The 12,954-nt window shown below is 39.6% G+C and overlaps 1 protein-coding gene across 1 annotated transcript in view; it reads right to left on the bottom strand.

Annotated features, from left to right (window-relative positions):
• LOC138043526 (insulin-degrading enzyme-like) overlaps window positions 1-12,954 on the bottom strand; it is a 44,436-nt gene that overhangs the window by 9,931 nt on the left and 21,551 nt on the right. Inside the window, exons 16-23 of the mRNA XM_068889851.1 lie at window positions 10,840-10,935; window positions 10,351-10,377; window positions 8,064-8,146; window positions 6,665-6,809; window positions 5,393-5,503; window positions 4,708-4,828; window positions 3,162-3,253; window positions 1,945-2,056 (exon numbers count right to left, since the gene is read on the bottom strand). Coding sequence (XP_068745952.1) covers window positions 1,945-2,056; window positions 3,162-3,253; window positions 4,708-4,828; window positions 5,393-5,503; window positions 6,665-6,809; window positions 8,064-8,146; window positions 10,351-10,377; window positions 10,840-10,935 — 787 coding nt within the window. The remainder of the gene's footprint in view (window positions 1-1,944; window positions 2,057-3,161; window positions 3,254-4,707; window positions 4,829-5,392; window positions 5,504-6,664; window positions 6,810-8,063; window positions 8,147-10,350; window positions 10,378-10,839; window positions 10,936-12,954) is intronic.

Genomic DNA, 12,954 nt, shown 5'->3' with positions numbered 1-12,954 from the left:
CTTCAACCCAACTCATCAATAATTCATAAACCTGACAACCTATCATACAAGAGTTAACTGAATAGAGTGTAATGTGAAGTGCTAGATTTCAATCCCATATGAACCATGTGAGCGTTAGCCCTACTGATGGAAATGGGCCCACACAAGGACGGAGAAAAACTGACCAGGGTGGGAATTGAACCCACGACCTTCGGGTTAGATCATACAAGACACCGATTAAAACGTCACGTGAGCTTTCAAGCCGATAAAATACTGCTCATTACAATTCTTTATATAAAGAATAGTAATGAGGTCTGGCTTGTTTTTCTTGTATGCTAATATCTTCCTCTCACATTTATTTATTTATTTATTTTTATTTATTCATTAGACTTCCAACAAATTACAATGATGTGGAGAAGCTGGACAGGTGAAAACCACCTATAAATAAGCTCTCCAAATAAAACTAAAAAAAAAAAGTTTTAAGTAATTTTAGTATAATGTTCAGCGGTGAATATACGAATTTAGTGTCATATTCACCGCGCTACCCGGTGAATTTAACATTTTGGAGGCGCGGCTGCTAAGCTAATCAAGCACTTTTCGTGCCTTTTTATCGTTTTTTAGCACGTTGTTTTGCACTTTCTTGATATTCACCGCCGAAGACTACACTAAAACAATTATTCGCCTCAGGCTCAGCGAATATTGGGCAATATTTACCTCGACTACGTCTCGGTAAATATTCACCAATATTCACTTCGCCGTCGGCGTATAATTGTTAAATAATCAAAATAAAGAAGCAAATCTAAGTCTACAGTCTGGGCAGCGGCATTTGTGACCCAGGAGCAAGTGTTCGATGTGTTAAATTGTTTATCAAAAATAGTTGTATAATGCTTTTTAAGAAGCCGCTTGAAAGTACTCAAAGAAGTACATAAGCGCAGCTTGACTGCTAATGCAATCCCTGAAGGCACAACGCGGTTAAAAAATGAATTGCCAAAGGCGTCAGTTTTGCACAAAGGTAAAATATATATAGGACCCTTGTCAGACCTCCTTGTGCGCCTCATAGGATGGAAGGGTCAAGCGCGTGAAGTCCCTGTCTGCATTTGAACAGAAAAATAATATCTAACATTTCTCGCCTCAAGGAAAGAGGCAAGAGACTAAAGGAGGGCAAGTCTGCCCTAAGCTTGTAGTCCATGTCAGAACGTACGATGAACCTAGTGGCCCTTCGCTGAACTCCTTCAATTTTTATCAAGTTCTTCTTATGAAAGGCAGACCAGACAGGGTCCCCAACTTCCAATTTTGCGTCATTGTCTGAACTCCAGAGGGACATGCTTTTTGTGGAAGGTTTTGAAGCCGTTCGATAATCTCGCATGTCGTCACTGATGTCGTGTTTCATCGGGTTAAAAACCACTGAGCTTCGTCTCGTGGTTTTAAACCGGATAAAACACTCCTGCTCGTTTATTAAACGGTACCAAAAGATGGTTTTCACCTGACGTCACAGCATCCATATTGGTGCACAGAACAATTTAAATATATTATAATGTAAAACATGGGCCATAATTTCGTATTGTTTTGTGCACAAACCTGTTCGTCTCATCACCTGATTGAAAATCATCTATTTATAACACTCATTCCCAAATCACTAACCTTTCTTTGAAATTCCTTTCCTTTCAAATTAAATTTAAAAACATAAAAATCTATGGATTCAACTTCTTTTTTGAAGACTAAACTGTTTTTGCAATCCTTGAGAAACATGTAATTTGTGAAATATATAGACATCTAGTTTCTATGTGAGCTTCTTGTTTCTGTGCTTTATAGGAGACTTCACTGTTTATAAACAATTCTTCTGTTATTTAAACTTAGTCAACCACAGAACAAAAGAATCCTTTGTATCGACAGCCAATAGATCTCTGGTTGACACATTAACGACAATACGCGACATAACGATGAGTATCGCTATATGTTACGTACCACTTGGCAGCTGAATTTCTCTGTGTCGTATTAACTGCACTGGAACTAGCGGTTTGGTCTTGCTGTTCTCCTTGAGAATTGTTTCTACAAGATCCACTGTATCTAGAGCTTCCTGTAATTAGAAAAGAAAGTCGTTCACAATGCACTGCAAGGCAAGAAGCGGCTAAAGTCCGACGTTAGACCCGGTCAGTCCAGAGAGCTGTCGTTTCTGGAGACCGAAGTTTCTAAAACTTGTCTAACAACCGGACCGTTTGACTTTGAAGATGACTTCCAATCTGGATGTCTAACCCAGAGCCGCTGACAACAGTCCTTCTCAGGTCTCGATTGACTTAGGGCCGATTAACACAATATGATTTTAGGCGCATGCGACAAGCTTACGGCAGGCCCGCAGTACGACCATTCTCGTCACCAGAACCTCGGATCGACCCAAGGCTCTGGGAAACTGTGTAGCAGAAAATGCGCCGTAGGGTTCTTAAAGCCAAAAACTGGCTATCATTGAACCTTACGGCGCCTGCTGCGCCTGCTCACTCCTCGTGCTAACATGAATGCACCAACCAGAGACGCTTTTGATTGTTCTTTACGAAAACCAATGAGAAGACACTTTGTTTCAGGGTTCCCCAGTCTTGCCAGAGCTCTTCTCTCCCTCAGTCATGTCAGTACGACATGACTTACGATTGTCGTAGCGTTGTAAGACATGTTTTAAGGTGCTACGACATTGTTTCTGACGTACACGACAATCGTACCAAGTAAATTGGCCCTTACAAGAACAAACTTTCCGTCGGGGTAATTTCAAAATGTTATCTGCGTTGCATGCCACCTTCGTAGTTCTAAATTGACAACTGGCCAACATCAACATCCCTACTTAATCCGTAGAAATGAAGTCTAGAATGCCATTACCAAAGACAGGTAATTTGGTTTTCGTCTTAATTCATAAATGAAACATCAACGATTTTGCGAAATGCAAGTGTCTCTCATTTGGGCGATTGGAACCAAAAGCAATGTTTCTATTTCGTGAGTTCGGAATTGCTACTCGTAGTGATCGTTCAAAAAATCTTACGCCACATTTTTATACTCTTGCAACGCATTTAAACGGTAATGACATGCACGTGTGGAGCTGTGATCGACCAATTAAGTATTTCCAAAAGGAGGCTAGTGATCAGAAAAAAACAAAAAGCTACTGCAACTATAGCAGCTATTTTTCAACATTCAGTTTTCACCTTTTTCGTCATGTTCCCATGCAACAAACATTCCACGTGAAGTCTTGCTAATAAATTAGGAATGAAAGCAACTAACTTCTCCAGGGTTACCTCTGGAATGAGAATGAACAAACATGTTAGTGTCACAGAGCGGGAGACTTCAAGCCCTTCCCTTGGGTAAGTATATGAGGTAAGTTATTTTCAGTTGAAACAGTAGCCTGCTTGCAGGCGGTAGATGTTGTTGTCACCACGAAACACGTATCAGACGCCACACTGGAAGAGCGTGGGCGTGGTTTTTCTCTCCGCTCTTCCCAATTCCCCACCCCTTCGTTTTGTCACCCGACCCAGACCTATCCCATGCTCTTCCAATATGGCATCTGATACGTGTTTCATGGTGACAACAACATCTACCGCCTGCAAGCATGCAGGCTATCAAAACAAAAGCCGCAGAGAGCCGAATTCTCATCTGTGTGGGCACCAGGCGACTTAATTCAACGCCGCAGTTCATATGACATGGTACTAACATATTCCAAGAGACTGACTGGCTCCTCATAGCCAAACTGTTAGAGCGTCCGAGCGGTGTTAGAGGTCGTAGGGTCGAACCAGAAACCCATAAGGGTTGAAACGTGTAACGAACCCCATTTAAGAATTTCATTTTTCAGTTGTCTTTTTGCCCGTAACCAAGAAACTAGTAGCCCATCCATGCGTTCACTTTTGTTGAAAACAGAGATGGGAAAACCCAAAAATGGATTGAATTTTCAAGGGATAGGAACCTGGAATAACTTAGTACACAAACTGGCTATGTCTGCTACGTTACTGGACACAAATCTGCCATACAGCTGGCAGGCGTGGTTTAAGCTCACGAAGCTACTAGATTTTAATGATTTTACTAGATCTTGCAAGTGTGCACAGATTTCATCAAGTACCTTATTATAGGAAATTAACCGGTGCTCCATGAAATAAACGCGAATCGTTAAAATTCGCGTTAATTCAAGTCGCGCTAAGTATGTCGAGCGTTATTTTCCGCGACGTTAATAAAGTGCGGCGTTTATTTCCGCGCTCTTAATTTCCACTATTTTAACTCTAATTTTGAACCCTTTCCAGACATTCATGACACCTACAAAACCATAAAATAAGGTACAAGCTTTTTTTCTTTCCGTTAACCCCTACATTAATTAGAATTTTGAGGACTGTTTTGTTGACCAGAGGGCTCAGTTTTGTTCAGTGATTTCAAATCACTGAACAAAACTGAGTTTTTATGCATCCAGTGCTGAATAAGTTTGTTCCAGTGGTCACCACCGTGTCTTAATCGCGTTAATTTCCTTTACTGTGAAATTCTACCTCCTCCTTTGCGTTAATTTTCTTTATTCGAAAGACGTTTTATGTTAAATTCGCGTTAATTTAAGTCGCGTTAATTTCCAATACCTTAACTTCGTGGAGCGTTAACATTCTTTAATAAGGTAAAAGGATCTGGTTATAATCTTTCCTTTGAATTCAAACGATGTAATGGCTTCTCTTAAACCTTCATTTGTTTTGCAAAGGACAAGGTAAAATGATTTGTTTTTACCTTCGAGCGCTTCCAAGAGTTCATCTTTATGCCATGCAAGTTCTTCTAAAAGAAACGATGTGTAGTACAAGGCGTGTTGGTGGGGTTGTTCAGCTGCAAAGTTCTTCAAAGACATCTCGCTCTAAGCAACACCAGAGAAGAATAAATAGTGAACAAGATGAGCAGTTCTAGGTATTTTGTATTCAGTGCAATTATACAGCAAGGTATTTATAACTCGCTCATTCACATTTTTCTCTCTTTCGCTCCATTGGACGGAAAGAAGAGAAAACCCCAGAGCGAAGTTGCCTTGAAGGTTGACGCTTAGTTAGTATCACATCCTATCTAAAATCACAAATTTCAAGAAATGACTTTAAAAATCAGAAGTGGAGCAGAATGAGTTGAAATATTTGACAACTGATAACCATTTTTGACATTTTGCAACAGGAACATTTCGGCATTTGTCTATGAATAGTTTCTTCGAATTACTCTTTAAAAGAAACCGTCACTCAAGGAATTTTGGCCATAATCCTGCGACGGCCGTCAAAAGGCCAGAGAAACACCGCTGGAAATACGTCTGCGTTCGCGGGCTAATCAAAACAGTGCGATGACTCTCGTAAACTGCAGTCTCTTCATAACACTTCCTTGCTAGAACCTTGTTGGCTTACTTAATTGAGTAAAGCAAGAAATAAAAGAGACAAATCCCTACCCTTTCTTTGACGACAGGAAATCTTTTAGGATCAATTTGAAAGTTTGTCATCCTATCAAAAATCTTCTTCAGCAGCACTGGTTGTTTGTGATTATATCCCTTGATAGACAGCTACAAAATAAAACACATTGCCGTCAATAGCTCAACATTGTAAAACCGGGAATTTTTTTAAAAATGGAAGAATACAAAGTCAAGGTAAATATGTTCCAAGAAAGACACGGACTGTGTTCAAGTCGGAACGTGAGAGCATTTCTTTTCAATTAAAGAACCAATCAGGTTCCGCAATTGGTATAGGACTGGATAACGCAGAAACCAATTACAGACCTGCGCACATTTCAGGCTTCCTCCTAATGATTAGTTTAAAACTATCGCTTGAATATAAAGTGATTGTACTTTAATAGCGCAAAATTCACACAAAGAAATGATGGAATCGTGCGTGGTGATTCTTCGTGTACTGATTTCACGCGGGTGCGTGGCGCGGAAGGTAAAAATAAAAACTTTCGAGCAAGTCCCGAACGACTCCCGAAATTTCGCAAAATTTTGCGATTTTGGATGTTATGACAACTTACGGTACCCTCTGGATAATAAAGCATTTTTTTCTCCACCATTAAGATCAATTTTTCTTTTTTCTCTCAAAGCTAAGGTAAGATAGTTTTGCAAATATTTAGACGTCAATTTATTGCAATATTGGACCAATAAATCACTTCCACTGATGCGCCTTTATGTAGGACAGAAGCAATCATCTGAATTTAAAGGAGACTTTCACTCCTACAAATAAAAATTCTAAACCGGAGGACATAATGATTGCAATCAAATTTGCTTGAATTTGTTTTCGGTGCCATCTTGAAGAATTGTGACTTACAGTTTCGACAAAAGGAGCTTTTATCAAAGGAAAATAGGCCACAATACTCTTTGTTTGCCGCCTAAATTTTCGTAAGCATTCTTTCCAGTTTCTCTTGAGACTTACAATGGAAAGAAAAAATAAAAACAAAGCTTGCGCAAAATTTGGAGGGCAAAAAAAGAATATTATGGTATTTTTGAAAGTGGTCTATAGAGCAATTGTAACAAATAACAAATATTCAAGATGGCGGCGGCTGCGAAATTTGAAAACAAAAATTAGTGATTCTGAAATTTCATCTACTTTGGATAAAAACGCTTGGGTTCATTGGGAAAAAATTCCAAAAAAAAATTGTCTGTAAACAATCCCTGTGCTTTAGTCATTTTATCGCCGAAGTGGAAGTTCTGTTTAAGACCCGAAAAGTAAGTACTCACACACATTCCATACATGGTGTTTTCTATTTTGTACTCAACTCCTGCTATCTCAGCATTATACGCGTATTCATTTAATGAATCCTTCAGCAGTTCCACAAACAAGTGTGCCATATCGCAGTGACCAGGGTCAACATAAGCTAGGGGACTAAAAAAAAAACGAAAAAAAAAACAAGTTGTGAATTTGGTTCATATAACTTGTGATACCTTTCAGCCAAGAGAACCGAATAGGGGCAAAGTGAAAGCAGAGGCTGTGGGAGGTGTCGCATTAAGTAGAGAAGAGAATAACGATAGAGAAAGCACATAAAGGTCCTCCCTGTGGCAATATATTCTGAATCGATCGTTAGGGGGCCTACACAAACAAATATGCTAGGCACGGTTGTCCAAAGAAAGTTAGGCCATACACGGTCACCGATCAAGGACAGTGCCTACTAATTCAAAGGTATTTTTGCGCCGTTTACTGAATATGCGGGAAGAGAAGATCTTAACGAGTGTTATTGTAACCACGCATTTTTCGAAGATAATTAATCAACAATATTTGTAAAAAGCTTTAAAATACAACGCAATGAATGGCGTTCTTTTCCAAATTGAAGCTTAATTATCTCTGAAAAGTGCGTGGTTACCCCCAAGATCACTTGGATACCACGAGCACTTACTAAGTTCTGCTTTCTCCGCATAGTTTTAAACCGCGCAAAAATATCCCTGTATTAATAAGCACCACCCATAGGAAATCCGAGTATCTCGAAATGCGCAGACTGTATGCGCAATAACAATAGTAGGCACCGTCCTTAAGTACCAATTTATTTTTAATCACGGGTAATTGCTTTTTAGCGCAGTTTTTAATTGAGTGTCGAAAGTAATTAGCGAATTTCTTTGGTTTTGCACTGCTTCACTCAGTGATTGGTTCAAAGTTCTTGCGCCATTTTTTCAACCAATCAGAAATGAAACCAAAACCAATCGTGGCTTGCGCGTGCACATTTTCCCGCGCTTTGTGTCGGCTACTTGTAATTACTTCGAGTTTTGATTGGTTTACTGGATTGTATCCAGTATCCTTTATGATTGGCCAAAGTAACTACTTTGGTTTTGGTTTTACGACACACGATTGAAACTCGCTCTATTGACAGACTCGCCGCTTTTATGCCCCTTATCTGGGATGGTTTCCCGATAACCCTCGCGCGATTTCTGTTTAAATAAGGGCAGCCTGGATTGAAATTTGGCAAAGTTAGGACACGATGTTTCCAAAACGTCACAATTTTTAAGTTAGATTGATGCAGCTCAACATGCCAAATTCAATGTCTTCTCGTTGGTTGTCAAAGAGTTTATGCCCAGTTTTGAACCGGCGCAGCATGATTGCCGTAACATTGCCCGTAAAAGAAAAGGTAAAACTATTAAGAGTAGCTACCTTGTAATTTCAAAAAGCAAACAAGCCTTGGGAAGGTTGAATGTATCATCCTGCTTGAACCAGGCCTTTAACAATGGGCCATCCTGTGAAAATTAAGAATAGTGTACCTGGATGTTCAGTACAGAATGTGGAAGGAAAACAACCTTGTCCAAATTCTTTCATGTCACCGGCGAGGCTACGTCATTCCACACTTAACAAGACAAGGAAGTAGCGAGAATTAGCAAAGGAGGTGAATTTTTACAGCAAACCAACGGGAAATTATAATTTTAGTTTTGGCAAGCATATATCGAGATTAACACATGCGGGAAATCAGCGCACGAAACTCGAGGCGAAGGCAACAGCAAGTCAAGCATTTTGCCTATTGACTCTCTATAGTTCCACATCGCTTAATTAATAACTCGATATACTCTTAACTAAGATGGTAGATCTTTTGTTTACGAAAATATCATTTCATTTTCTGCAAAGAAAAGTAAGCTCGAGTTTTCTTTTGAGCGCGTACAGCAATATAACAAAACACATCCGTGTTCACTGGATTGGATAGAGTGGACGACCTTTCGAAAACCAATATCATAACACTGAACAATAAGGTTACGCCTCGCATTCAATAGCTTTACAAATTGGCATTCCCTTCGTAGCATTCAATAGCTTTACAAATTGGCATTCCCTTCGTAAATGAAGCCTGGAGTCCATGCTATCCAGATGCATATAAACGTTTAAATCCAAACTCACAATTTCACAATATCGAACCAGTCTCCCCAAAGTTTTTGGAGGGTGCAATGCCCTGGATGATGTTCTACTCCAGGAAAAGGCATTTTTTGGACTATTTTGGTCACTTATGTACAGAAATGCACGTAACTAAATGCAGATCCAACACGAAGTGTCCCTTTACGTCCAAGCCTTTGTTACCTATTTCGAACAAAAAGGTTACGTAAAATGTTTGCGTTATTTTAGCTTAGGATAAATGCAGCGGTTTCCAGGTGATCTGGTGACGTAATTCGGACGACTGGGGAGAAAAATTTTAACGCCGTATCCCACAACCGCGCGCGGCCTTATTTTCAAATTCAACAAGGCAGAGGCGAGGTTAGAGCTCGGGGTCTACTTGAATGTTCATTCAGTAACAGGCAATGTGGTAGACACGGAATGATCTGTTGAGATACTGCAGGGAGTTTGGAAACAACACCTAAGGCCGCGCGCTGTTGTGGGATACGGCGTTAAAATTTTTTCTTCCCAGTCGTCCGAATCAGGCAAGGCAGAGTTCTTACCGATTGAAAGTTTAAGAATAGGTCGAGGCCGCCTCGGCCCCGAGGCCTCTAATCATTGGCTTTACCCGATAAAACTGCGTTCGTAGAGCGCCAGCTATCCTGAGGGAAATTTCGGAGGGAACCAGCTATTAGACGGTTCGATTAGTCTTTCGCTCTCCAAATTACGTCACCAGATCAGCGTGCATCCAATAGACCAAAAATTCAGTCCAAAACAAAAGGAATCATCGCGAGGCTCTGGGGAATAAATAATGGATTTGTATGAATTTATCCCCCAGAGCCTCGAGATGATGCCTTTTGTTTTGGACTGAATTTTAATGTCTCGAAATTGGTCTATTAGGGGTATTTCTTGACATAAGTGGCACCGCACAAGTTATGGGTTCCAATCCCGTTGGAGACTGAATGTTTCAGATGTCTATAAAGTGACAATAGACCTTATTTACGATGGCCGCCATGTTGGATTTGCTATTATCATGCAAATTCGCTACGCACTTCTGAGGGGGCAAACAACACACGTTTGAGAGGTTATAACGAACATCTTGGCCACACAGATGATTTGTTTCATGGAACGTTTAGCACCTAAGTAGTAAAATGGAATGATTACACAAGTTACTTCCATGTTTTTGTTAGGGAAAAATGAGCAGATAACGAAGTAGAAAGTCAAAATGTCGAAGGCAATCAAAGATATAAAATTATTACAAAAGGTACTTAATTCTAAATTCTAAAATGTACTTTTAGCAATGTTATTTCAATATTTCGACGAGCCGATTTTCCACAATTTGCCTTTTTTCCAATGTTTGCCCCCCAGCATAACACATGGCTAATTTGTATGACAATTTGAAAACCAACATGGCGGCTATCGTGAATAAGGCCTGTTGCGTTAACTGTTTACTTATTAAGTAAACTTCTCCATTTTTTTCCGTTTACTATTAACGCGATGCAAAATCTTGGTCTAAAAACGTGTAAAACTTTCCGGAAATTTCAAAACTTTGACTAAAAGGTAACATAAATGCAACATTGTCACATACCTTTATAAGGACAGGTATCGGTGAGGACTGGAAATACAAAAGAAAATTCATAAGGATCACGTCTAAAGCCTAGTAAATTCCCATTCAGGTGACATGTTTTAGGGGAGCAGACGACTGTACACAGGCTATCAATATTCTGCATCTAATTTAGTAGATAGATAGAATAGCAGATACCAAAAGTTCGTGACCCTGAGACTTCAACACGTTTTCCGCGAGACCGTCTATAGTTATAACTTCTCTCCCCTAACTACAGTAGATGGTTTTCAAGTTACGTAATAGTCGACATCTTGGTGAGAGTTGTCCATTCTGCTTATTAACAGTGTAATGGTCCCCATTTCAAATAACTGGGAAAATACGACTTATTCTAGTTTTCATAAACAGCTTGCCCCAATATAATACTAAGCTTAGGTTATTCATAGTCCATAAAAATCAGCTGCATACAGTAAGAGCTCATTCTGAAGACACTCTTTAACTTAAACAAGCACTCACATCATATGGTCGATCTTTTATTGAAAAATCTGTCGGGATGAATTCATTTTCAGCTGGAAGTTGCAGAGATGGGTTCAGCGACACGTTCATCCATTCCTAGAACATTTTCAATGATGTTGAAATGAGCAGCGAATGTTAAGCCTTTGCAGATAAGCCTGAGAAAAAAATCCAGACGAGGACGAGACTTCAACCATGACAGTGCACCCGCGCTGCACGCAAACGTACCGAATTTTTATTAAGCCAACTGCTATGTCCGCTACGTACGCAACCTACCGTCGCAGGCAACCGCAGTCGACTATGGATGGCTTCATAGCTTGGTAGTCAATAAATCTACAACGCAGTCGCATGGTTATGGATTCAAGTTCCGTTTAAGCCTGGATTTTGGGCCATTTTTTCGCGAACTGTTTAAAGTGTCCCTGTGACCAAAAAATCAATTCTTAAATTTCTTTGGATTTCAAAACTATGTTAACTAAACACTAAGCGACCAAAGTTTTAAACCTTGATTTCAAAAAAGACACCTGTTTATTTTAACTGTAATTTTCCTATTTAATGGTCCGCCATTACTAACGCTAAGATCTTGAGAGAGCTGGATCGAGGAGAAAATGACGTCAAAGGCTCACCAGTTTAAGAAATATGTAATGCGTGTGTACGCCGCTTAATTAATATGCAGCACAGGAGTTTTGGGTTTCAGACTTTTAAACTCTCGTTTTGCATATATAAGAAGCTGCATTCACACGCTGAAATTTTAAGCTGGTGAGCCTTTGGCGTCACTTTTTCCTTGATCCAACCCTCTGAGGTCCAATCGGTCAGTTTGGAACGTGAGTAATGGCGGACCGTGAAATCCAAAACTTACAATCAAAGTAAACGACCTTTGGATAAAAATCAAAGCTCAAAATTTTGCCAGTCAGATGCTAAGCAAACGCACTTTAAAAAAATAGTGCTTTTTTTTATCACAGGGGCACTTTAAAGGGGCTGTGTCAAGAAATTTAGCCATATCCAGCGACGGGAAACTGGCAACCAAATCACGTGAGACGTAACACCAACTACTTAAGATATTGAAGAAAGGCTTTAATAAACAGCAAATACAAAAAACAGGTACGCATTGCGTACGTGTGATAGTGCAGTAACACAGCGATTTAATTTTCAAATGAGCTGAGTTTTGTCTTCCAGAAGAGTCTCTTGGTACCGTATATCATTACAGCGCCATGGTAGCTGTCTGAAGTAAATAGCCCCCTGAGAAGAGATGTGTTCACTAGTAAAATACTAAACCCAGAAAGATTGAAGAACGATAAAAGGGAATCGAGAAACATTGGCCTCGTGGCTGACATGTTGATCATTTTCAAGTTCCTTTACAACTTCTTTTACACCACAAGTTTAAGCGTGCACTCCAAGCGTCTGGCAGCTTTCTAAGACAAAAGTTCACTGAAGTCAGGCGGGGTTAGTATTTGGATGGGTGGTCTCAAAATATACGACTTGCCGTCAGAAACACAGGACCGAAAATTCTATTTTAACGCTCAAAAATGCGAACTAAGCAAGGTAAAGATTTTGTTAGCCTGCCTTATGCAAAACAAATATTGATGCAGAAGTATATAAATATTGATACATAGTTTTTAGGAAGAGCAGAAGGAAGTTTTCAGAAAATGTCGATCGAGAATAAAATAGTTTGCCATCAGCAACAAAATTTGCGCCATCAAAACAACTTAAATTTTGAACCAAGAATATGAAAAGTTACCATCAGCGAAAAAAATTTTGGGAGATTTTTGCTACGTTCAATTGTTCTATTGTACTTTCGCCTGCACGAGTACATCGCAAAATCGAAAGTGACATCGAATTCAGCGGGCACCGTGAACAAGTTACCTTACATGTTTACTCGCGAGACAAAAGATACATCTGTGTCAAAATGATGGCAAGCAACTGGGTTTTTGTTTTTGTTAGTTTGTTTTTTTTTTTCTTTGAAGTGTTTTAAAGATTGACAAGAAATGTGCGAATTCAACACAAAGATAACAATCGCTCAACTCTTGAGGTTGACCATTGTTTCTGCTAAGTCAAAATTTTACTCTCCTAGGAGAGGTTATTTATCCAGGTAATTCTATCGTTTTGGAAATAGCAGCTGCT

Source organism: Montipora capricornis, chromosome 3, assembly GCF_036669925.1.
Source record: "Montipora capricornis isolate CH-2021 chromosome 3, ASM3666992v2, whole genome shotgun sequence".
In the NCBI taxonomy this organism is placed as follows: domain Eukaryota; kingdom Metazoa; phylum Cnidaria; class Anthozoa; order Scleractinia; family Acroporidae; genus Montipora; species Montipora capricornis.
This window is presented reverse-complemented; position numbering and strand designations above follow the sequence as displayed.